Raw genomic sequence first — 27,904 nt, forward strand, 5'->3', positions numbered from 1 at the left:
TACTGGTATACACATTTTTATCACACTTTATTGAGTATATGAAATCATGGAAAACATCACACCGTTCCAAAACACCGTTCATATATCCTACTTCAGGCTTTTTATCATATGTTTTGTAAACGTAACGCTATTCAAACATAATAAATAACATATGATTGTGAAATCTTTATTATAAAGTGTTGTCGACCGACTTCAGCTAATATGTTATACGATGAAGCATAACTGATATGTCATTTCTAAGTGAGCGTGTTGCTATGCGTTAATGTATTGTCTACGGCCATATAACGTTAATATTAGACAGAATATAGTATCCGTTGTACCTCTCCAATGCCTGTACGATGTTTTCTTATTTAGCAGCGTGACATACTGTACTTCATCTTGCATGTGTACAGATTCAAGGCGCTACTTCGCCTGTGATAACGGACGGTTGGTTGCAAGCACTGGACTTATTTAGCTTAAATTTAATACTGTTGACATTCTGTATGGTGCATTACAAGACGCTAGTTTCAAAACGTCAGACGAAATCAGTTGACAACACATCGCATTGAATATTTCCTATGTAGAATGGCCTATTTAAAAACTTATCACTGTGCCTCTTCAGTCTTGAAAGTTTGTGACATCACAAAGAAGACAGTCTCTATATACACGACAGAGATTTATCAGTTTATCACCACAGGTATGAAACTAAGAAAGAAAACAATAACGACAAGCAGGAGAGGAAGAGCTGGTTGGTGTTTTTGTAGCCACTGTTGCAGTAGTCGGTTTTACAGATTTCGCAGTCGACCACTTCCGAGTTTTTAAACTGCGTCACCAAGTTTTTAAATGAGCAAGCATCTATCACTTCGCTTTCCACAGCGCACGCCCTCTGGATATACAGTTTGTTGTCTTCATAATCTGTAAATAAATATAGAATTTTAGCACTTGAAATTCCTCATGCAAATAAACATTACACTATTCGACCAATATTAAAGAATACTACAGGCTGCGAGGAATAGCAATGGTAGTTATGATGTTTTTGTTTATAATTCGGTTGTACTTACCAAGTTTCAAAAATTGAGTTGTTTGACTTTTTAAAAAAATCGAGTTTCCAGACATGGTGTCTTTGAGTTAACTGGAACCAACTTCTCACATATTGAAACTCACTTTATGTAAACATCTTCAGATGGTTGTCAGAGCAATGAATAACAACAATAGTTAATAGGCAGAAATGTAGAAGCTGCGTCGCTAAGTCTGGGTTACGTTTGGTGGATTGTAAATGTACCATGACTGTATGAGATTTAGTTTACAAATAGGGAAGTTATAATGTGTGCCCAGGTGAAAAAGTTATATGTAAACAAATTTTAATAACAGTATTATAATTACATTTCGTGTAGAATAGTACAACTACACATAATTCCAACTGACATAGATACACCGATTCCAGCGCGTAGGAAGGGAGTGGATGGCTTCAGTATAGAAACTCGTGGGTTGCTGACGGATCCAGTTCTCCACGGTATCCTGTACTTCCTTGCCAAAAGTGAACCTCTGACCTTACAGAGATTGTTTTAAGGGGCCGAAGATATGTTATTCACACGAGGAGATATCTGGACTGTAAGGAGGATGTTCCAGGACTTTCGAACGTAATTTTTTAAAGAGCTCGAGAATCTTTTTAGTCACTTGTGTGGCCTACTGTTATCCTCGAGAAGGACTGCCCATTCGAGAGCTTGCTCCTGCTCTTGTTATTGATGGCCCCTGTGAGCCTCGGTGAAGTGTTGCAATACTGCTCAGCGTTAACTGTGGTAGCCAGCCGCTGAGTAGAGATACTTTTTCATCGAGAAATAAATTGAGCATCACTTCTCCGGTACCTGGACAGTGAGCGTTTCTTGGATGAGGGGAACCCAGATGCCGTAATCTCATGCTAATCTGTTTGGAGGCAGGATCGAATTGGTGATAACACGTTTCATCACATCCGAAACATGAGCAATGAAATCCACGTATTTCAGCAGATAGTTCAGGCAAGCACCCTTCTCGCCATCTTTTGACTCTTAGAAAGATGCTTTGGCACTGACTATGCACGAACTTTGAAATAATGAAGCATGTGGATTATGTGATGTACAGTTCCTCTGCTTATCGCCAGTTTAACAGCAGTGTCACCTGTGGTGATCTTATTTTTCTTTATTGTATTTCGATCCCCCCCCCCCCCCCCCAGAGGGGAGGGTGGGCTGGCAGCAGCGTAATACGCCGCTCTGCGGCCTACAGATAAAGTTAGAAAACATAATGAGGAGCTATAACAATAAAAACAGGTGAGAAAACGGTGACTGCACAAAACGAACATGATGAAAATTTGCGAAGAAAACACAAAAAACACGGGGTGGGCGATGTTGATGAAAACACATAGGCACAATTAAAAAACATGGCGACAGTCTGGTTTCTGTTCGCATCACTTAAAAAGGGGGAAGCACAGCACTGAACACTCATGGAAAACACTGCACTATAGTGTACAAATGGTGAGGGGAGAGGGGGGAGGATCTGGACATATGAGTTGGGGGGGGGGGGGGAAAGGGAGGAGGAGAGGACAAGCAAAAAAAGAGGGGAACAGATGGAGGGAGAGGACACAGAAAAAAGGGGGACAGTGGGGTTGCGAGATGGAGTGGGGAAAGCAGTGGAGGGGAAAAAAAAGGACTCAGGGGAGAGAAAGGAGTCAAAGAGAGGCTAGGCGGAGAAAAACAGGATGGAAAGGGGGGGGGGGGAGAGGGAGCCTGGGAAAAGCACAGAGGGAAGGAAGAGGAAGTGGGGATCAGAGTTGATAGGAGGGATAAATGGAGGGAGAGAGGGCATCATCCAGGAGAGGGACTTGACAGAAGCCACCTTGGGAAAGGAGATGAAGGGTGTATAGGTGGAGGAGAGTAGGGGGGACACAACAGTGAAGGTGCAGCAGTGGGCAGGGATTGGGGTGGGGGTTGGAGAGGAGAGAAGCAACCAGGGGATTGGGGGATCAAGTCGGTGGGAGGTGTAAGGACTCAGATATGTTGAGAAAAAGGAGCGGATGGGGGAAAAGAATCAGGTCATAGAGGATCTGCGTGGGGGATGGGAGGTGTATATGGAAGACCTGTGGTGATCTGTCGATTCATGCTTATGATCTCTTCCACAACCGAAGTCGTGGAGGTGGTGGTGACACCGTGCACTTGCCCAGGGCGTGGCATGTCCTTGATTTTAACACGCCCCCACCTCATAACACTGACATCACCGGAATGTAGTGCACGTGTGAGCCATTGCTCTCCATACATCTCTTTCATTCTGTGATTAATTTATGAAGCATGCACCCCTTCTGTGCGAAGAAATTGGATAACCGCTCTTGTACAGAGCCGGCTCTTTAAGTTTTTAGAAACAACCACAAGATTCCACTACTGAAGTGTGACAGCACTACTTTTTAAAAAAATTGTTATTTCCTGTTTAAAAAACAATGGCTCCTGAGATTGTGGTTGCGTACTTCGCAGATTGAGCGTTTAAAGAAACATTTAGGTGATAGACATGGAAATTTCGTCTGTAAGATTTTTCTGAATTCCTAACTAACAACAACTTTTGGTAATCAATCACCTACTGAAAATACTGTTGCAATTGGTCTGCAGTATTTCATCGTTTTCGTACTTTTACCAGAGACGAATTTTGCGAAGGTCGACCAAAATCGGATTTTGTTCCAAAAAATGTTGATTCTGTGTGCAACATACGTAGAGAGGATGCGGCTTGCGTATGAACGTAACTTAGGCATATCGAAGACTGCGGTACATTCAATTTTGCGTGAATATTCAGCTGCGGAAAAAATTACCGATAGAGTCCTCCGAATTAGACCACAGCTCGATAACAGGCTTTTTTTTCAGTGGTGTAAGGAAATACTCAAAAAATTCAATCGAGGACGTACAAAATCCGCGCACAATGTTACGTCTGGAGTCGAAACTTTGAAACATTCTTAGGAACTGGAAACTAAACAACAATCAACTATTTGGGTGTTCCGAGATGAAGCGAGACAAAACAAACGAAACCAAAAACAAGATCGCTTAGTTTCTTCATGTGGGGGTTCATATCCTCGAAGTAATTTCTGGGCAATAAAATAGTTTCAACTGTCCAACGCAGGCTGTCAAATTCTTTATACAAGATCTGCCTGTCACCATTTTCAAATGTCTGTACACCAACGAAGTAAGAAGGTAAACCATTTATTAGACATCGTTACACTTTTCAAACAGCAATTTCTGTTACGTTGTTACAGCTGCGTCGGTGATAGTATTCCATACTTAAAAACTACTTTGTCCTGTGTGAGAATAGAACCTCGTTGCTACACATCCTTTTTTCCGTTATTATTATTTAAAACTCCCTCGCCTTATGTGGGTGGAGTGGGCAGTCAAAGGTATAGCCTGTCCGCCTTTCCGCCAAAGGATATGTAGCATACACAAACACAAAAAGACAATAAATTAAAAGGCGAGATATTTACAAGTGATTTTAAAATATGTTAAGATAAATTTAATGAAGATTTTGTAAGAAAGAAAGTTGACTTTCATCGTTGTCAGTTTTAAAATAGGAATACTAAAAGGCAAAAAGAAAAAATAAGAATACATTCAAAGCACTTGAAACACGATTTAAAACATTGTGACCTTGACACTGAAGCACTACACTGTCACTAAAAGTTGAAAGACCTCCCGTAGGAGAAATAGGCTACCGTTGGAGAGGAAGAGGTTAGTTGTTTAGTAAGGTAGGACGGTGTGAGTATAAGCACAGACGATTGATGGGTCGTATCGATGGAGAAAGAATGGATGTTGGGGAGACAGGAACGGAGATTTAATTGGGGTGTCTTTAAGGCTAAGATATGAATGGGAGAAAAGGTAGGGAAAAATGGTAACGCAGGGAAGAAGGGGTAGGGGAAGATGGGGAGGGTAAGGAGACCTGATGAGGTAGAATGGGTGGGGTGGTTACTGTAATTGGTACGATGGGGAGATGTCGGGATGGAGACCATTTTCTGGAAGAGGGAGAGGGTTGGAATGTCGTTGGGACATCATCATCACCTATCATCATTCCACAACCGCAATACCAGATCGGATACGTCTAGCATCTTGGCTGTACCTTTACATAACACAAAATCTTTCTCCATGTCATTTTCCATCTCAGCCATACGACTATGGAACGCGCTCCCCTGTGATCTGCGTCTTATTCAGAACCACTTAACATTCAAGAGGGAACTCAAGACTTACATATTAGGGACGGTATAGCCACCATTGTTGTGCCCCTCTCATTTTTATCTTTCTCCTCTCCATCATAGCTTCGAATTTTACCATTCTATTTCTCTTCCTCTAACCTATCTACCTCTTCTATATCTCTTTCACCCCATTCTATCGTCTTATGTCTCTGCTTGATGAGAATAACTCACAAGCTGCGAGAATATAACGAGAAAATTCCCAACTAGCAATAGGACTGACATTCATAAAAGAAAAATATGTTTACTTTCATATACATAGTCATTATTATTATTATTATTATTCTTGATTGTTATAATTATTTTTTGATTGTTATAGTTATCATTGTACTACTTTTATAATCTCTATTTTTTTCTTTAACATTAATACTGTATAACATGTTGTATGCCCTTAATGTTCTGTAGAAACTGAAATTTGTTGAATCTGAGTATGCCTGGTTAGGTGTAAGAGAGGGCCTGAAGGCCCTAATCTTGCCACGTAAAATAAATGCATAAATAAATAAATAAAATAAAGAGTGTACAATTAGTAGGTTGGTGGAATGTGTCGGCATTAGCACGGCAATGTACTAGGAAAGAAATAAGGGGGGAAGAAAAGAGGATTAATGGAATCGAGTTTTGGATGATTTAGGTAGTTTGAAGGTGTTCAGTATGAGTGAAGAGTGGTGGGAATTTGGTATGATGAAAAAGGATCAATGTGGGCGAAGGAAAACGATGCAGAAAGCAAGGCTGAGTGCATGACACTAGAGAATTAGATGGGACTGATAGAATGTAGGTGAAACGGATATCCGTCCACCATTTACGTAGGGATGTATGGGTTGCCTCAATGTTTTGTCAGTGTGGATGACAGCGAAGGAGCGTAACCCCCACCCTTCGCCGAATTATTAGTTTTAGTACTTTTAGTCTACTGTGGGCCCCCTGTTCGCTGGTTTGTAGATAGGGTTTTCATTGTAAGTTACCGGTCGATGGGGTAGTTCAAAAGATTTTATTGCGTTAGTTAACTGGATAGGACGGATGGGATGGTGAGGTAGTAGTCATGTAGGCGGAAGCTACTGGTCGCGGGAATGGCTTTTAGATGAGAGAAGTGGCATTCTCCTAGGTGTTATCATCGTCGGGATAGTAACTAGAGTTGGAAGGGCGTGTATATATGAGAGGCACCATTCTTACAGGTGTCGATAGGCAATGTGGTCGTGACCAGGGGAAGTGTGGCGTTTTTTGAGATTTACTTATTTTACACTGAAATGACAAAAATCATACGATACCATCGAAACGGGACGCCTCCTTTTGCCCAGCTTAGTGCAGCAACTCGACGTCGCATGCACTCAACAAGTTGTTGGAAGTCCCCAGCAGAAATATTTAGTCATGCTGCCTCTATAGCCGAACATAATTGCAAAAGTGTTGTCCAGAATGTTTCTCAAACCAATCGCGAACAATTGTCGCCTGGTGGCATCAAGCACTGTCGTCCACAAAAATTCCATCGTTGTTTGGGAACATGAAGTCATGAACGTCTGCAAATGGTCTCCAAGTAGCCGAACATAGCAATTTCCAGTCAATCATCGGTTCAGATGGCCCAGAGGATTCAGTCCATTCCATGTAAACACAGCCCACACCATAATGGAGCCACTACCAGATTTCACAGTGCTTTGTTGACAACTTGGATCCATGGCTTCCTGGGGTCTCCGCCACATTCGGACTCAACCGTCAGCTCTTTCAAACTAAAATCGGAAATCATCTGAGCAGGCCACGATTTTCCAGTAGTCTAGAGTCCAACTATATGATCACGAGCCCAGGATAGGCGATGGGGGCAATGTCGTGCTGTTAGCAAAGGAGCTCGAGTCGGTAGTCTGCTTCCATAGCCCACTAACACCAAATTTTGCCGCACTGTCCTAACGGATACAGTCGTCGAATCTCACGTTGATTTATGTGGTTGTTTCACGCATTGTTGCTAGTCTGTTAGCACAGACAACTGTACGCAAATGCCGCCGCTCCCGGTCGGTAAGTGAAGGCCATCGGTCACTGCGTTGTCCGTGGTGAGCGTTAACGTCTGAAATGTGGTATTCTTGGCACGCTCCTGACGCTGTTGACCTCGGGATATTGAACTGACAAACGGTTTCCGAAATGGGGCACTAATCACTTCTGAAACCTTTTCACTTGAATCACCTGAGTACAAATGACAGCTCCGCAATGACCTTTTATTCCTTGTGTACGCAATACTACCGCTATCTGTATATGTGCAAATCGCTAACTAATGACTTAAGTGACCTCAGTGTACATCGTGTAATGTGGTTGTTGTATCTATTTTTGTTTTTCGTATGTTGTCCAAGGAAAACGAAAGCTTGTGCGCAACAACTCGACGATTTTACTGGTGCTGCTAGCAGTTGAGAAAATCGGCACTCATTTATCTCCGAGTACGTTAAACTGCGAAGTACTACTGTGCATACTGCGGCAAGCAGCCGACAGTGCCTTCCCCCACGGCTCCTCTCCCCTCAGTAGTCATAATGCGTGGCAGGCACGCCTCCTACCGTTCTAGGCAGCCACTGCTCGAATACTTCGCTTATCGTGGTGGAGCAAGAGGTGGGGCAGCGCTATTTGTGCATTCATGGATTGCACGTAATAGGAATTATTCCAAACGAGTGCCGTCAGGTGCCCTCAACGTTTACTACCGTCCTATCCAGAAAACTAATACGCTAAAATCCCTTGGACTAAACAATGACAGGGAACTGGCATAGAAACATCATGTACCAACGCCCAACAAAAAGTTCACAATGGACTAAAACTAATAAAGCCATCAACTGTCCGAACTTGGGGAGTCTACAGCTCCATATCCTCCACATCTACAAGACTTTTATCTGACCCATCCTTTCCTATGCAAATGTTGCATGGTTACATTCTCCACCTAAGTTCTATCAGTCCCTCCAAATGCTGGACTCCACCTTGTTTTCCACATCCGTTTATCTTTCCCCGTGTGGATTCTCTATCATCTTATCAAATGCCTACCCATTCTCATGTACAGTACATTGAACTCCTCTGTTTATGTTGTGCTGTCCGCAAACTAGATTCCAAGAACACCACTGCTTCCCCTCTGATCAAGAATCCTACTATGCTGCCACCGCTTGACAAATCATTCCCACTGTCCCTAAATCTACACACATTCCATGCCCTATTCCAATGCATATTCAACTGACGCCCACTCTCAAACAACAAATGCGCCCCAATACTTATCCAACCTGCCAACTATATCTCTTCCCTAGGAGTCAATCTTTACTTGTTAGTCTTTTTTTGTTTTAATTAAAAACGAAGAAAAACAACCTTGTATTTTGTGTAAATAGCGTCATACAATCACCTTCTTACAAATTTTAAGTTTACTGCCCTGAATCTTGTTGTAATGTCTTAGTTAATATTGTACAGCCTTTTGGGTGAAGAGCTGGATATTGTACAGCTAGCAGCCCACCCATGCCTACGTGGGGCTTGGGGTGGTGGTGGGGGAGGTGGGGGGGGGGGTGAAATAACAATATGTAGCACCAAATAATTTTAAAAGATGTCACTGACGCAACTGTAATGCAACAGTCATTATAATAACCAAGGTGTAACTGAGTCAAATAACTGGGACACGTTTTATCTTGTTAGCATTGTTACTACAGACATATACAGAATTTATTATAATGTAATATACGATGAAATAAAGGTAACCTTGTATAAAGAATTTGGCAGCCTGTGGTGGATATTAAAAATATTTTATCATCCAAAAATAATCGCTTGTTTCTTTGGTTACACTGACAGGTCGCAATCATTGCTTTGTAAGATCTAAGAGCAGTTACTGCTGAATGGTATACAAATTGTTTACTGTAAGTCCAGCGATGAACCGACAAAAAACGATCGAAACGTTCGCATCTCTCTTCAAGATGACAATACCAGCTGTCAAACAGCACGTCAAACAATCGACTGTTTGACGGAGATAACATGGAATTAGTCTCTCTTTGCCATTATATGCCTTATATATCGTCTAACGACGTCTTTTTTTACGTATATCAAACAAAACTTCGTGGGCCAAGATTTTAATTTCATCAAGAAGCTGTTGAATGTTGCCAAAAGTACGTTTTGAGAAAGCAAAGTAAGAGTGGAAAAAGTTTCCTGAACCCGCTGGAACGAATGAAAACGTGTATAAATGATAACATTGAATATTTTGAGAAGTAATAAAACAGTCTGTACCGAAAATGCTATTACTTCATTATAAGTTTAGAAGGCAGCCCTTGTGCCTCATACAACGAACAGATATGAAATTATCATCAACATGAATGAAACTTACACTATGCAGAGCAGTGAGTGTCATTAAAATTCCCGGGAGAGTAAGTGTGTGCCAGACCAAGACTCAAACCAATTGAGCATTATGATCATTGTCCGTGAAACGTAAGGTTCCAGGTTTGAATGCAGCATGTCATGATTGGACTGACAGTTATAGTTTTACGAATGTCTATGATATACGAAGATTTTCAATGTGGATGGCAAGGCTAAGGGATATGATAAATAATTCGATAAAAAGAGTCGAACAACGAATTTGAATAACCGTTTCGTAAAAGAGTCACGCAAGTAGATGCGACTGTCAGAACAATGTGTATGCCGTTGAAGAATTTGGAGGGAGGGTTAGAAACTGGTTGGAGTGAATATCCAGTTGGCACAGCAGAAAATCGTTCACAATCTACTGACGACGTAGTTCGTGAAAGTGAAATCGAAAAACCGCGTGCATGCCTGGGAATGTGCCTGTTATCTGTTACTTCTAGAAAGCTTGAAACATTACAAAACACAGTTTTTATTATATACATAATGGACTGTTTCTTAAACTTAATTATGATGATTCACGTACCTTTATAGGTAACCTTGATGCAGACGGAATGACCCTGTATTACTTGCAACGCCAAACTGCCCAACGCTGATGTTTTCCCACATTTATCATATCCCCTTGGGCTGTGTTCACATGTTGGGTCATTCGATGAACTGCATACGTAACAACGCAGACTTTCGCCTGTAACAACAGAGATTTTAGCAACAACTTTTCGAAGTATTAGGCTCAGTAATTACCACTAGTAAATACTTTAGCGTCCAAAACTAGTACAGTCTTGAGGAACTCTTAAATTAGATTAGAAGAAAAGGTGCCGCACTTGGAGATCGACACACGATTCCTCATCCAGATTCAAAACAAAAGTTTATATAGCAAAATGAAATTTTGAAAACACGTGTATGAAAACGAGGAGCTGGCAACACTATCACATCGTGCAGTGCATCATAATGTACAGAGAAACATGTATCACCACGCACCACTGAACCAGCTGTCGAAACTCGCTGCGTAGACTGTTGCGACATCAAACTCACATCCACCTTGGAGCTATGGTTCGAACCCTCATTGGGGCTCTGTTTTCCTTTTTTAGGCGTCCGTTCCCTAGTTCTCGCCGTTTGTAAGCAGAACATCATTTTGTCACACGATAATTACCTAGCACATGAGTGGGACCCATTCAACTGAATGTATCTGTCTGCTAACAGCGCAGCACCCAGCTATAACTGGTCCTGCCAAGTTAATGTAGTGCGGCTTCCCCGTGGAGTACTCAAACGATGAATACGCCGATATGCGTTGGCGCTGGGTGCATCCAATAACCAAGCTGCCGCTGCTGCTCATGCGTATACTGCACGTTACCCTCAAAGGCACCATCCCGACAAGAATGTTTTTCGTCGTCGGGGCAACACCTTCGGGAAACCGGTAACTTTCGTCCACAAGTAATACACAAACAGAGCGCGCTATTCTTGAAACTGTTCGCTAGTACCTCGGCGAAGTATCCGTGATATTGCAAGGCAGCTCCAGATATCTCAAAAATTGGTTATTTAAGTGTTTCACGATGAAGAACTGCATCGATGTTATTGCACATCGACTCATCACTAGTAGCCAGACAGCATTCGACGAGTACAGACTTGTGAGTGGCTTTTACACCAAGAGAAAGGTAACGAACATTTTACAAACAACGTGCTGTGGACTGTTGAATGTAGGTGAATGTATTTTCAACCTTCACAACAGCCGGTATTGGTCAGAATAGAACCCACAAGTCACTTATGTACCTGGCTTTTAGGCACACTTTGACATAAACTTGTGAGCTGGAATCGTGGGAGCAGTGCTTTTGGACACTTAACTACTGCCAGACAAGTCTAATGGGACGCTATGTCGTACGTTTCTTTGTAATACTTTGCCTGATGCATTAGAAAACGTCCCACTTGGTGTTCGGCGACAGCTATGGTTCCTGCATGATGACGTACCGTCACACTTTGGAATGAATGCGCGTAACTATTTAAATGAAGTGTTTCCAGGGAAATGGATTGGTCGTGGAGTTCCAGTTTTCTAGGCTCCACGTTCCCCCGGTCTTAATCCACTAGTTTTTTTATCTGTTGGGACACTTAGACGAACAAGTTTGCAGTACTCCACCCATGGATGTACACGACCTAATAGCTCGCGTGCATGCCACTTCAGCAATGGTGGGTGTATCAGGTGTGTTGCCTAGAGTCCAACAAAGTATGATCCTGTGAGTGGCGAAGTGTCTACAAAGGCTACGTGATCGCTTTGAACATTTTCTCTAAAGCGAACGCTGCTCGTATGTGTACGTATCGGCTCTGTCAAGATAAGCCTCATCGTCAACGTACAGAATGGAATTATTGTGCGTAGCATAAGTGCAGTCTAGTACAACCTACCTATTGTGTTTTCTGTACCTCATTGGAAACAGACGATGTTACTCCACTCACTATTATTTTCTGTTGACTTTATGTCATGGACGAAACAAGTACGGTCCCGCACAGTGGTGGTTTAAATTGTATACAATTGATGCTTTAACTGAAAAAAAAAAGTTTAACGAGACCATCAGCGCGTCTTCATATCCTTTCCCCACAGGTTTGCCTCGTCTCACTGAGTTAAAGGGACAACTTCAGCAGAGGGCAGAGTTCATGCAACCTGGTTTTGGCCACGCGTCCCGCAGTTAGTGCGTTGCCAGAGTCTCGTGTCTTAAGGTGCATCTTTCTTAAACCTACTAGCGATATTAGGTACAGCTAGATACACTTTTGTCTTCAGTTTGGGTGAGGAATCACATGCCGACCACCGAGTGCGTTTTTCCTTCACCTTATAGGTTTGTTCCATAGATGCATAGTGATGCTATTCCAGGCCGTTGAACATCTCAGGAAAAGAGAGAACATAATACATATTTACGAAAAAGGAGAGATGTGGTAATGTTACCTTCACAGATCCAAAGTGAAAGAGGAGATGAGGAATAATTCAAATAATTTGAAACATATTTCATTTAAGAACATTGGTGGCTATTCCAAAATTTTACCGATGTGCTGCAATGTGGTGCCCTATAGCCTTCTTATTTGCGAGGATGGTAATCGCAACTAAATTGAATATAGAAATTCGGTATACATAAATTGAACAGTTCAAATATATTTAAACTCTATAACTAATTGTTCAATATTGTCATAGATAAAACAGTTTAAATATACTTACATTCTATAATTAATTGTTACGGATAAAATAACACGAAAAAAATTAAGACAGCAATGAGAATCGAAAATTAGCATACAAATAGACAGACAGTGCAATTAACCACTTTTATTTTTAAAATTTTTATCTTTTTTTTTTTTTTTTACTTTTTATACTGAAAATAAGCTTTATTCACAAACATCTACGACTTTACAATCCATGAAGATCAACAGTTCTTGTTTCAGGTGCATTATACACACTGAGGTGACAAAAGTCATGGTATACCTCATAATATCGTGTCGTACCTCCTTTTCCCCGACATAGTGCAGCAGCCTGAAATGGCTTGGATTCAACAAGTCCCCCTGCAGAGACATATTACCTCCGTAGCTGTCGATAATGTTCCATAAATGTTCGATGGGGTTCACTTCAGGCGATCTGGATGACCAAATCATAAGCTCGAATTGTCCAGAATGTTCTTCAAACCAATCGCGAACAACTAAGGCCTCGTGACAGGGCGCATTGTCATCCATTAAAATTCCATGCGGAACATGTAGTCCATGAAAAAATGCTATGGTCTTCAAGTAGCCGAATATAACGATCTACAGTCAATGACCGGTTCAGTTGGACCAGAAGACCCAGGCCATTCCATGTAAACACATCCCCACCATATGGAGCCACCACCAGCTAGCCCAGTGCCTTGCTGGCAACTTGGGTCCATCGCTTCTTGTAATCTGCCGTACACTCGAACCCTACCGTCACCTCAGGACTCATCTGACGAGGCTACGGTTTCCCAGACGTGTATGGTCCAGCCGCTACGATCACGAGCGCAGGAGCGGCGCTGCAGGCGATGTCGTGCTGTTACCAGAGAAACTCGCGTCGATCGTCTGCTGCAATAGCCCATTAACGCCTAGTTTCGCCGTACAGTCCTAACGGATATGTTCGCTCTATGTCGCACATTGATTTATGCGGTTATTTCGCGCAGTATTGCTTGTCTGCGATCACTTACAATTCTACGCAAAGGCCTCTCCTCTCGGCCACTGGGTTGTCCATGGTGGGAGATAATGCCCGAAATCTGGTTTTCTCAGCGCCCTCTTGATACTGTGGATCTCGGAATACTGAATTCCATAACTACTCGTATTTCCGAAATGGAACGTCCCACGCGTATAGCTTCAACTACCATTTCGCGTTCAAAGTCTTTTAATTCCCGTCGTGCGGCCACGATCATAGCGGATACCTTTTCATATGAATCACCCTGAGTACAAGTGACAGCTACGTCAATACATTGCCCTTTTGTACCTTGTGTATACGATTCTACAAAAGATGCTCTAATGTGTGTGAATTCTTAAGAGACCAAACTGCTGAGGTCATCAGTCTCTAGACTTACACACTTCTTATACTAACTTATGCTAGGAACAACACACACATCCATGCCCGTGAGAGGACTTGAACTGGAGACAGGGGCCGCGCAATCCGTGACGTGGTGCCTCAAACCGCGCGGCACGTTACTACAGCCATCTACACTCCTGGAAATGGAAAAAAGAACACATTGACACCGGTGTGTCAGACCCACCATACTTGCTCCGGACACTGCGAGAGGGCTGTACAAGCAATGATCACACGCACTGCACAGCGGACACACCAGGAACCGCGGTGTTGGCCGTCGAATGGCGCTAGCTGCGCAGCATTTGTGCACCGCCGCCGTCAGTGTCAGCCAGTTTGCCGTGGCATACGGAGCTCCATCGCAGTCTTTAACACTGGTAGCATGCCGCGACAGCGTGGACGTGAACCGTATGTGCAGTTGACGGACTTTGAGCGAGGGCGTATAGTGGGCATGCGAGAGGCCGGGTGGACGTACCGCCGAATTGCTCAACACGTGGGGCGTGAGGTCTCCACAGTACATCGATGTTGTCGCCAGTGGTCGGCGGAAGGTGCACGTGCCCGTCGACCTGAGACCGGACCGCAGCGACGCACGGATGCACGCCAAGACCGTAGGATCCTACGCAGTGCCGTAGGGGACCGCACCGCCACTTCTCAGCAAATTAGGGACACTGTTGCTCCTGGGGTATCGGCGAGGACCATTCGCAACCGTCTCCATGAAGCTGGGCTACGGTCCCGCACACCGTTAGACCGTCTTCCGCTCACGCCCCAACATCGTGCAGCCCGCCTCCAGTGGTGTCGCGACAGGCGTGAATGGAGGGACGAATGGAGACGTGTCGTCTTCAGCGATGAGAGACGCTTCTGCCTTGGTGCCAATGATGGTCGTATGCGTGTTTGGCGCCGTGCAGGTGAGCGCCACAATCAGGACTGCATACGACCGAGGCACACAGGGCCAACACCCGGCATCATGGTGTGGGGAGCGATCTCCTACACTGGCCGTACACCACTGGTGATCGTCGAGGGGACACTGAATAGTGCATGGTACATCCAAACCGTCATAGAACCCATCGTTCTACCATTCCTAGATCGGCAAGGGAACTTGCTGTTCCAACAGGACAATGCACGTCCGCATGTATCCCGTGCCACCCAACGTGCTCTAGAAGGTGTAAGTCAACTACCCTGGCCAGCAAGATCTCCGGATCTGTCCCCCATTGAGCATGTTTGGGACTGGATGAAGCGTCGTCTCACGCGGTCTGCACGTCCAGCACGAACGCTGGTCCAACTGAGGCGTCAGGTGGAAATGGTATGGCAAGCCGTTCCACAGGACTACATCCAGCATCTCTACGATCGTCTCCATGGGAGAATAGCAGCCTGCATTGCTGCGAAAGGTGGATATACACTGTACTAGTGCCGACATTGTGCATGCTCTGTTGCCTGTGTCTATGTGCCTGTGGTTCTGTCAGTGTGATCATGTGATGTATCTGACCCCAAGAATGTGTCAATAAAGTTTCCCCTTCCTGGGACAATGAATTCACGGTGTTCTTATTTCAATTTCCAGGAGTGTATATATGCGCATAGCACTACCCCATGACTTTTGCCAACCCCGAGTATTCAGTATACAGAAGATCAATACATATTACAACATCAGTAAGTTCCATTAAAGTTTGTTTCTTCCGAGTATCCACATCAAAATATTGGTTTCACTGCTGTTTAAACCAGGGGTCTCCAAACTACGGCCCGCGGGCCGAAGCCGGCCGGCGACGGCTGGCAAACACGCCCGCATTTGCTGGCCGGACATCCCCGGTATCCGACCCGCCAAATATTTGAGTGGTACCTATACTGGCAACAATTGAGTTTCGAGGTCTATCGCGACGAATACACCGCGACATTGTCGGAGCTCTATCTTTACAAAGCGGAAGGTCATGTTTAAACTTGTGGCTATCCACAATAAACAGACACACCATTCTCCGTGCGATAGTGAAAACTAATAAGAACGGTTAACAGACTAGTTTGGCGAAAAAATTTTAAGTAAAAAAAATTTTTGCATTTTATTGTACTCACGAATCTGGTACAAGTCTTTCAAATGGACGCCACTTCGTCGACCAGCCTTAGTAATTAATCATTATGGTAGACGCTTCTTAACCGAGGTTTCATGTACATAATGATATTGGATATTTTAATTGTAACTGATGTATAAAAATAACTGTAATTAATTTATGTCTTGGAAACTCACAGTTTTAGAGTATTCACGTAAGGAAATTTAACATCTTAGTGATAATTAGTGACTTTTATGTAGCTGTAACTTTCCTTTCATAATTACCTCCAGTTGTGGATCAAGTTTACTGATAGAGAAAATCATCAGCGACTTCAAATGCTCATCACCTACTTTTCATGTGTAAATACTTTTTGCATGTTTCATTTTGGAGAAAGTTTTTTCACACAAATAAGTACGAGGTGCATTCAAGTTCTAAGGCATCCGATTTTTTTTCTAATTAACTACTCACCCGAAATCGATGAAACAGGCGTTACTTCTCGACGTAATCGCCCTGCAGACGTACACATTTTTCACAACGCTGACGCCATGATTCCATGGCAGCGGCGAAGGCTTCTTTAGGAGTCTGTTTTGACCACTGGAAAATCGCTGAGGCAATAGCAGCACGGCTGGTGAATGTGCGGCCACGGAGAGTGTCTTTCATTGTTGGAAAAAGCCAAAAGTCACTAGGAGCCAGGTCAGGTGAGTAGGGAGCATGAGGAATCACTTCGCCGGCCGGTGTGGCCAAGCAGTTACAGGCGGTACAGTCTGGAACCGCGTGACCACTACGGTCGCAGGTTCGAATCCTGCCTCGGGCATGGATGTGTGTGATGTCCTTAGTTAAGTTTAAGTAGTTCTAAGTTCTAGGGGACTGATGACCTTAGAAGTTAAGTCCCATAGTGCTCAGAGCCATTTGAGGAATCACTTCAAAGTTGTTATCACGAAGAAACTGTTGCATAACGTTAGCTCGATGTGCGGGTGCGTTGTCTTGGTGAAACAGCACACGCGCAGCCCTTCCCAAATGTTTTTGTTGCAGTGCAGGAAGGAATTTGTTCTTCAAAACATTTTCGTAGGATGCACCTGTTACCATAGTGCCCTTTGGAACGCAATGGGTAAGGATTACGCCCTCGCTGTCCCAGAACATGGACACCATCATTTTTTCAGCACTGGCGGTTACCCGAAATTTTTTTGGTGGCGGTGAATCTGTGTGCTTCCATTGAGCTGACTGGCGCTTTGTTTCTGGATTGAAAAATGGCATCCACGTCTCATCCATTGTCACAACCGACGAAAAGAAAGTCCCATTCATGCTGTCGTTGCGCATCAACATTGCTTGGCAACATGCCACACGGGCAGCCATGTGGTCGTCCGTCAGCATTCGTGGCACCCACCTGGATGACACTTTTCGCATTTTCAGGTCGTCATGCAGGATTGTGTGCACAGAACCCACAGAAATGCCAACTCTGGAGGCGATCTGTTCAACAGTCATTCGGCGATCCCCCAAAACAATTCTCTCCACTTTCTTGATCATGTCGTCAGACAGGCTTGTGCGAGCCCCAGGTTGTTTCGGTTTGTTGTCACACGATGTTCTGCCTTCATTAAACTTCGCACCCACGAACGCACTTTCGACACATCCATAACTCCATCACAACATGTCTCCTTCAACTGTCGATGAATTTCAATTGGTTTCACACCACATAAATTCAGAAAACGAATGATTGCACGCTGTTCAAGTAAGGAAAACGTCGCAATTTTAAGTATTTAAAACAGTTCTCATTCTCGCCGCTGACGGTAAAATTCCATCTGCCGTACCGTGCTGCCATCTCTGGGACGTATTGACAATGAACGCGGTCTCATTTTAAAACAATGCGCATGTTTCATCTCTTTCCAGTCCGGAGAAAAAAAATTGGAGGCCTTAGAACTTGAATGCACCTCGTAGTGCCAAAAGCGGAAAAAAATCCACAGGCAAATTTATGTAAATTTGGAAACTGTGTGGATGGAAAACACTTATAAAATTCCAGTAAAGTTGACTTTGAATGTTTTCCTTTAAAAAAGTCACGACGTTGCAAAACAATAATTTCAAACTGAAGTTATGCGGGTAACGCTTCTATATCGACGTCAAAGGGATTTTGAAATATCTTGATATCGTTTGAATTTTAATCGATATCTCTAAAACGTGATTCAAAATTAATTTTTAAAGCGCCCAAAGCTTCAGTTGCAAAAGTTACAGGAAACGGAATCTCAGTTTGGTGACTGAATGTTTGGCATGTACTAAAATGCGTGAAGCATACTTTGTTCAGTTGAGACTGAAACAAAGCAATCTTTTGTCAAAATGACTTAACATACATGTATAAATCAGATAGAAGCTGGGTTTCACCTTGCAATTTTAAATTAAGGTCATTCATATGTTTAGTTAAGTCTGTATAAAATGATAGCTTCCATAACCACTCACCGTTCCGTAACTCAGCCAGAGGGCGATTCCTTTCGTTCAAAAAAATTTCAATTACTGTTCGGAGTTCAAACAAAACGGGTCATAAATTAACCGCAGCTAAGCCAGCGCACTGCAGTATAATATGGCAAGTCGCTTTCCTCAATATCTTCAAGAAACTCGCGGAACTGGCGATGACTGAGTGCATGGGATCTGATATAATTAACAGCTGAAATAAATGGCTTTAAAACTTCTGACATATCTAAATGTTTTCCACACAAAGACTGTTAGTGAATAATACAATGCACTACTAATGGTTTTGAGCCACCGTCATTTTCTACGAACTTAGAAAGGAGAGCAACAACACCTTTATTTTTCCCACATATGTTTTTGCCACCATCAGTTGTAATAAATTTTAATTTCTTCCACTGAAGATTGTTTTTCTGAACTGCCATTTCAACTTCTTTAAAAATATCTTCGCCAGTGGTCATCCCGTGAATACTGTGAACATCAAGGAGCTCTTCATACACTTTAGAATTTTTGTCAGTCCCTCGAATAAAAAGTAGTACTTGAGCAGTATCTGATACATCTGTTGACTCATCCACGGCCAAAGAGAACCAGTCTAAGTCTCGACTTTTGTCACGCATTTGTGCTGATATATTTTGTGCTATGTCATCTATTCTTCGAGCCACATTGTTTGCCGACAAACTTATGTTTTTAAATAAATTAACTTTTCCTGGACGCATTTCTTCTGCTGTTGCTATCATGCAGTTCTTAATTAATTCACCGTCGGTAAATGGCTTACACTGTTTCGCTACTAAATGAGCCACACGAAAACAAGCGCTAGTTGCTGCATGTTGTTCAGCATTTACTTTCTTAAACAGCAACTGCTGGGTTTTTAGCTGGTGTTCCAGAGACTCATACATTTCTAATCGTTCGCATCCTGTAAACTTGGAGTAATTCTGAGAGTGCTTAGTCTCATAATGACGTTTTATATTGTATTCTTTGAAGAGCGATATTGCTGTTTTGCAAATAATACACACTGGTTTGTTGCTTGACTCCACCACGAAATATTGACATCCCCACTGCTCTTTAAAAATTCTACATTCACTATCAGCCTTTCGTTTCTTTTCCATATTTGTACAGAACTTCTCAAAAGATTATAACCTGAAAATAAAATTGTGCTATTTAATACTAATAAAACTAGGGATTAGTCTGCCTAAACAAAATGCAATTAATTTATTTTTAAGGTACTTTAATTACTAAATTAAACACTCACAATTACACTGTAGTTCCACTAAAATACACTGAAAAAAATACTCAAGTCGTGCTATACGTATTTCGATTTTCAGATTTTCCTTGTCTCTTCGAATTCAAACTTTGAATTGTCCCACACTTCGTCGTCCCTCCTACTAGTACAGTGCATAAAACACTAAAAACCTCGTGAGGCACTCGTAACATAGACACAATCACGCAACAGAACTATCAAATATATGCTCTGGGCCGGCCGCGGTGGCCGTGCGGTTCTGGCGCTACAGTCCGGAACCGCGAGGCTGCTACGGTCGCAGGTTCGAATCCTGCCTCGGGCATGGGTGTGTGTAATGTCCTTAGGTTAGTTAGGTTTAAGTAGTTCTTAGTCCTAGGGGACTTATGACCTAAGATGTTGAGTCCCATAGTGCTCAGAGCCATTTGAACCAACCCATATGCTCTGGCTCTGCTACACGCTGCAAGACTACATGACTAAACTTATTGTTGCGCCGCTTGAAATAAGAATGCGTTGACATACTCTATCTCTGTTACGTCTTGCAGTAATAGTGTTGCTAACAACGACTTTGAGATTTCTTTAACTTTGCAGGACGCTTTCGTGAAGAATGTGCAGTGACATACTTTTTTGTCGGTGAAATTCGCCAGAATAAGATACGCCAGAATTTCGGTCAGGTACGTCCACCAATCAAAATTATGTCATTAAATAAAAATTGTAGTTCGTTTCAGTGCTAGCTATTCCAACAACCTTAGATTTTTGCGATTTCATCTTCTCTGTAGCCTTACATTGCGGTGATCATGGAGTGCTAGGATGCTTTAATCCCACTAGGTAGATCTTGGCCCTCATGACTTCGTGGAGGAGTCAATGTGGCCCGCGGACTAAAGAGTTTGGAGACCCCTGGTCTAAACGATCGTGGTCTCATTGCATCTCCATTTGAGTTTCGGGATGAGAGTCTTTTCCGTTAGTAGCAATACTAACGTCTTTGGAGTCTTTGTTTTCGTTCTTCTTCCGCACTGTACTGACTTTTGGCTGTATTCCGTTTATACCTCGTTTGCTAGTCATGAATATCTCGGCAGATGGAGGCATCAGATGATCTTCACCGATGTCGGTATCAGTCTGACATTGAGTCGTTTTTTTTATGTCTGCGTCGCAGTGTGCACTTGTCTCGTGATTGAGAATGTCGACGTGATACAATCTAATGAAAAATTTTATATACCTGACATAACACGGCTTTTGAGAATAAAGTAAAGTCGAAACGCGTAAGTCTCATCGTGTCACAGCATTTTCATGCAAATTGTAGATGTATTTTCTTTTACAGGTGACTGGCTTCCGCTTCTCCTATCGCTTCCTTCTTGTTTGATATTACTAACTCCTTCATCGAGTTGGTTTTGGGTTCGGGAAGGGCACTTTTCTATTTGTGCTCAATAATTGCTTTCCTGGGTTTGCTTATACAGAGTTCGTACTTGCTGTACTGCTTGGTTTGTTTTTCGTGACTTGCTGCTGCATGCTTGGAGTCATTTTGAAACGTTCGTTTCAGGTAGCGGTTTCGGACTCTTATTTTTCGCAAGATCTGCTCTACACTGGGTACGTCTTCGACTTGCTGATCCGTGACTCGATCGACGCCTCTTGGATTTTAGCAATTGCCGTGAGGGCTATCGCGCCGTTACGAGAACTGCTGCTCTTACACTGAGGTGACAAAAGACATGGGATATGTACATATACAAATGGCTAGAGTATCGCGCTCACAAGGTATAAAATGACAGTGTATTGGCGGAGCTGTCATTTATACTTAGGTGATTCACATAGAAAGGATTCCGACGTGATTATGGCCGCACGACAAGAGTTAACAGACTCTTCAACGCGGAAAGGCAGTTGGAGCTAGAAGCATGCGACATTTCATTTCGGAAATCGGTAGGGAATTCAATATTACGATATCCACAGTGTCAAGAGTGTGCCAAAATGAAGGAATAAAAAAAAATCAGGCCTTACCTCTCAGCACAGACAACGCAGTGACCGACGACCTTTACTTGACGACCGAGAGCAGCGGCCTTTGCGTAGAGTTGTCAGTGCTCACAGACAAGCAACACTGGGTGAAATAAGCGCAGCCGGCCGATGTGACCGAGCGGTTCTAGGCGCTTCAGTTTGGAACCGCGCGACCGCTACGGTCGCAGGTTCGAATCCTGCTTCGGGCATGGATGTGTAGGATGTCCTTAGGTTAGTTAGGTTTAAGTAGTTCTAAGTTCTAGGGGACTGATGACCTAAGACAGGGGCGGGCAAACGTTGCACGCGGCTCATGAGCGCACAGCGCTGCACGTGTGCTGCTCGCGTGCAATCGTCGACTGGGGCAGTGGCGACAGCCGTCAGGTTGCGGCAGTGTAGTAACAGGCTAAGCTGCAGACGTTGATGCGTAGCAACCACTACGTAATCAACGTTGTATTTCAAGAACCGGAAAATGCAGAGTGAAACAAGGAAACGGAGAAGTGGAGATTTGCTATCTTTTAAAAAGTAATGGGAGAATCATTTTTTCTTTGTGCAAAAAGGTGAAAATTGAAAATGTTTAATATGTGGCAGTATTCTCGCTGGTCAGCGGAAGTTTAGTATTGAAGGCCATTATAACAAATTTCACAAGGACGAGTACAATTTATTGCCGGATTCTGAGCGGATGGGGAAATTGACTGAGCTTAAGAAGAGCGATCTGACGATACTAGATGAATCTGTCGTAGTTGCTGTGGTCACGAGAGATCTGCGACTTCCTTTCGTCATGTCTCTCATGTAACTGATTTAACATTTTATGGAGCACCGTTTTCAGTTTTTCAGGACGACAACAATAATAGCCCAGCGGTACGAGCTTAATATAGCGAGAGCTGGAAAACCATTTGCTGAATTAGTAAGTGTCGGTTAAGAGCAAACATCAGTGATGAAAATTTAAGTAACTGCTTGCGTTTGTCTGTATGTAGAAATTTTGTTCCACTCCACCTGTGATAATTAAATGAAACGTATCGTAGTTAATAAGTACTCTTTCAAACCACGATATCTTTCAAGCACTACTACTACTAATCTTATTCCTACATTCAATAAAGCAATCTAGGAAACAAAACGCATTGCAGAGGAAGGGGCGGACAGAGGGTATGGTGGGGATGGGAGATAAGCGGGTGGCCAGCTTGCCCCTGTGTGCACGCAGAACACCTGTTAACTGCACGCGTGCAAGTGCACCGCACACGTGCAGGATTCCTGCCCGCCCCTGACCTAAGATGTTAAGTCCCATAGTGCTCAGAGCCATTTGAACCATTTGAAATAAGCGCAGAAATCAATGTGGGACGTAGAGCGAACATATCCGCTAGGACAGTGCGGTGCAAACTGGCTTTAATGGGCTATGGCAGCAGATGATCGACGTGAGTTTCTTTGCTAACAGCACGACTTCGCCTGCAGCGCCTTTCCTGGGCTCGTGACTATATCCGTTGGACCCTAGACTACATGAGAACCGTGGCACGGTCAGCTGAATCCCGGTTCCAATTGTTAAGGGCTGACGGTTTGGTTCGAATGTGCTGCAGACCCAACGAAGCGATGGGCCCAGGTTGTCAACAAGGCACTGTGCAAGCTGATGGTATTTCCATAATGGTGTGGGTTGGGTGTAAGTGGAATGAACTGGGTGCTCTGATCCAACTGAACCGACCGTTGACTGGAAATGGCTATGTTCGGCTACTTGGAGACCACTTGCAGCCATCCATGGACTTCGTGTTCCCAAACAACAATGGAATTTTTATGCATGACAATGCCCCATACCACTGTGCCACAGTCGTTCGCGATTGGTTCCAAGAACATTCTGGACAATTTGAGCAAATGGTTTGGCCACCCAGATTGCTCGTCATGAATCCCATGAAACTTAATCGAGGGGTCAAATCGTGCACAAAGTCCTGCACTGGCAAGACTTCCGTAATCATTGTCGGATATAGAGGCATCAGTAAAAAAATGGTTCAAATGGCTCTGAGCACTATGGGACTTAACATCTGTGGTCATCAGTCCCCTAGAACTTAGAACTACTTAAACCTAACTAACCTAAGGACATCACACACATCCATGCCCGAGGCAGGATTCGAACCTGCGACCGTAGCGGTCACGCGATTCCAGACTGAAGCGCCTAGAACCGCTCGGCCACTACGGCCGGCCAAGGCATCAGTACTCACAATTTCTGTAGAGGACTTACAACGATTTGTTGAGACCATACCACGTCGAGTTGCCGCACTACACCGAACAAAAGGAGTTAGGGCACGATATTATGAAGTATCCCACAACTTTTGTCATCTGAGCGTGTTTTGCAGGATGAATTGTATGAAATTTGCTTGAAAACCACATAGAGCCTGTATTTATCCATTTCGAGACCACTGGAAGCTGTTTTGGATGCCAACGTGTTTCCTACAACATAACAGGGATTATAATGTGTTGTGCTGGCGGTATTTCCATTTTTTTTCCACACCTGTACATCTGTGTGTGTTCCCACCGCACACAGCACGGCATAGTTTTGTCCACACTGCTAGGTGTACTCTTTGGTATGGTTGTACAGTGTTTCAGTTTTTATGAAGAAGTATTGCCATTATTTATATTAATCTATGAAATAAACTGCAGCTTACGTCCTCAATTTGTTGTGCGTATGTTGATACTAGTTTGCTCCTAATTTTTTCATCCGTAGTATCCTTTCAACTAGCAAAGCATCTGGCAGTTCGGCGAATATTACAGCGACCTTCCCCCTACCTGATAGGAGATTTCTATGCAGTGTCTCCTTCATCTATGCTTTCACCTTCGTGACTCTTGTTGACGTGGTCTAGCGACGAGTGTGTTTGGTTACTAGTCCAAAGTTTCGAGATCCGACGTCAGTTAGAGCTGAAATCACAAACTGTGACGGCAGAAGCCTTCCATTGCAAGTAGTCCTATAAAAGCCAAGAATTATGTAGAGGTTCAAAGCACATTCTGCGAAATAGGATGATACATTACTGCTAAAAGGACAGAGACTGTGTAATGACCAGTAGGATTGGACTGTAGAAACCACTGCGTTAGATTGGCGAGAATTGACTCACGGGGGATACAGTATAGTTGTCTCAGAGTTCGTTGTTCGGAGAGCTGTAACAGCGACAGACAGTTTGAACAAAACACGTAGAGAAAGAGCGGGAAATTTATACGGAGCTGAATCATCAGAATAGAAGCCCCTGCATAAGATAGAAGTTTTGAGTTTTTGTTGCATCTTGGGTGGGGTGTAGATAGTTCCTTCAGGGAAAGTTCTCCATAAACAGCCTATCGAAAGAGTCCTATCGGTCGGCTTGAGCGGGTGGAATTAGTAGTGGTGGTATCTGGCAGACAGGATTGTGTGACCAGTCGAGTTTAGCGTAGCTTATAGGAATTAAACTTTCTGTGGATAAGACTACGCGTATATCACGGTAGAACCTCCTTGGCAACAAGAATCACCATATAACATGGTATTTCAATGCTAGAGTGTTGTTCAGTCACGAGTGAAAGCATTGCAATAATTCTGCTGTTAAACTTTCAGACACTGGTCAGTAAATGGTAAGCGAGAAGGGAGAAACCAAACAGTGATTGATAGGTCTGTAAACTGGAGTTTCATCTGCGGCTATTCTGGCCGAGTGAGCCGGTCTCTGTGGCCGAGCAGTTCTAGGCGCTTCAGTCCGGAACTGCGCTGCTGCTACGGTCGCAGGTTCGAATCCTGCCGCGGACATGGATATATGTGATGTCCTTAGGTTAGTTTAAGTAGTTCTAAGTCTAGGGGACTGATGACTCATACGTTAAGTCGCATAGTGCTTAGAGCCATTTGCACCATCTGGTCGAGTGTTCCCCGTACCGATCGGACGTTATGTAAGCTACTTCAAGGAATGCTAGCCGTGGAAATATGCGCCTTAGTCAACCTCAGTACACCTTGTCACAAACTCTTCCTGCAGTTGCTCCATTTCATCGGATTGGAGGTTTCCGGCGTCAACAAATGGGAATAAGTGATTAACTGTGTACATTGACTAGTAATCGTTACGCTGTCATAAAAGCTGTACGTTAGGTGAAAGCCTCAATCGGAAACATCTCCCAAATATTTCCAGCTGAGACATCTACTGCCCCACTACCAGCTCGCCTGGAGTTTGACTGAAATGTCCGTGACTCTACAAAAGTCGTTATTCGAACAATACATTTTACCTAGAGAATGTAAAATCTTTAAAAAAAAACGTATGCTCTCTTTACACATTCAAGTCGAACAGAGTATAGGATACAATACTACCTGTTGCGACATTGGTAGAGCAAGACACTAAGGATTTCACACCGTTTTTCTTCATCCGCTGTCGGGTAACTGAACCAAAAATGGATGCTTTGTTCCCTTTTCAACCTAACGATGCTGATGATGAAACAGTTCATCACCCAAACTGAAGAAGTAAGACAGCTGTCTCGCATACGGAGTTTAAACGTCCGGAATGAGGAGCACGAACGATATAACGCCAAAACCCATCTCTTAGCTACCACACAGACGATTTACAAGCAATCCCTTCAGTAAGTGCGAGGTTGTAAGTTCAGTCTTTAGTAAGGCCCATTTGAAAATGTTGTGTTAACGATTATGAGAGGAAAAATATTACTGCTAATGACCCACCATGTGCAGTAGGAGGGGGACAGAAAATTAGTGTCCTGGAGGTGCAAGTCAACCTTCTATGGGATGTACGTTTTACACTTCACGGAATTAACATCGTCGACATTCAGGAAATGTTCAAAACAAACCATTGAATTGCACCATGAACACCGAATGAAAAATTGTGTGCCACTGTGATAATAAATGTCGAAGGCAAACTCCTTGGGATTTACAAACCGTGCAAGGTGTTCAACTTCTTTAAGAAGGCATATATAGAACCATACTGGTGTAGCGGGCAGATGAGAACTGCTGGAACGTGATGGCATGCAGCCGAATGCGAAACAGTCTGTCGTGTAGCTTATCGTGAAACTGGTTATCCTTTAACACGCAGCTTCAAATAGTACGAGAATATGTTTTATAGGCACAGAAAAAACAAACATCCAGAGACTGAATTTGTCCAGTGGTTCCATGTGGTATGGACTGCAAGATCACACACTTTTCAGGAAAGACAGTGTGCTCTAAAGAAGTATGATTTTTATACGCAGATCAGGAATAAAGAAAAAGCAAGTTATTTTGAGCATCTATTGGCCAAAATCAGCGATCATACCGTAGCTGTAGTTGTCTTACGCCCATTTTTCCACTCTTGCTTGCTGTCACGTAAATATTCCCTACCGCCTTTGCAAGATCACGCGGACGAGAAAGTATCATAGGGAGCAGAGCACCTCCGACTTCTCGCAGCAAAATAAATAACTTTCCAGTCAATTTCCCATACAGAATAACAGTCGCCATAACTGTATACGAATGCGTTAAGGCATTGATGTTAGTTGATCTTGAAAGAATTCTCTTGGTACCTCTAATTTCCAGGGTTCCTTTCATATGTATATCCTCTTCAGATCCTGATTGGTCGCAGTTGAAAACAAAATTCGTTACTGAACTCTGGAAATACTCAGGATTAATGATGAGCAAAGAAAATAATAGAACAGAGCGTTGTCAATAGTATGTTCTCATAAAATGCTACTAGCAAGAAGTCTAAAGAATGTGGAAATCGTGAAGCTATTTTCTTACGAGGTTTGGATTCCATACTTCTGTGGATGCCATACTTCTGTTAAATGCAGAATAAAATACTGAAAGATGATAATAGGATACTGAAAGTGAGACAGAAGAAGAACGAACAAAGACTAGAGTTTAGCGTCGTGTCGGCGATGATGTAATTAAAGACAGAACACAAACTTTCATAGAACAAGGATGGCCCAGGAAATTAGATACCTTCTTTTCAAAGTCGCCATAATCAATTTATGGAATCCACAGAAACCAAAATCTGAATGCTCGGATGGAGATTTCAGCCCCACTGCTCCCGAATGCATGTTCGGTGCTCTAATTACTGTACTATTTTGATCGATGTGCGTCTTAAAAGAACTGTTCTATTGTAATGAAAATGTAGATTCATTGGGAAGAAATAAATGGTCTTGGTTTG

At 43.2% G+C, this 27,904-nt stretch overlaps 1 protein-coding gene across 1 annotated transcript in view; it reads right to left on the bottom strand.

Moving 5' to 3' along the window:
- LOC126148726 (uncharacterized) overlaps positions 1 to 27,904 on the bottom strand; it is a 41,827-nt gene continuing 13,923 nt past the window's right edge. Inside the window, exons 2-3 of the mRNA XM_049915773.1 lie at positions 10,080 to 10,238; positions 1 to 894 (exon numbers count right to left, since the gene is read on the bottom strand). Coding sequence (XP_049771730.1) covers positions 668 to 894; positions 10,080 to 10,238 — 386 coding nt within the window. The 3' untranslated portion in view covers positions 1 to 667. The remainder of the gene's footprint in view (positions 895 to 10,079; positions 10,239 to 27,904) is intronic.

This window comes from Schistocerca cancellata, chromosome 2, assembly GCF_023864275.1.
Source record: "Schistocerca cancellata isolate TAMUIC-IGC-003103 chromosome 2, iqSchCanc2.1, whole genome shotgun sequence".
In the NCBI taxonomy this organism is placed as follows: domain Eukaryota; kingdom Metazoa; phylum Arthropoda; class Insecta; order Orthoptera; family Acrididae; genus Schistocerca; species Schistocerca cancellata.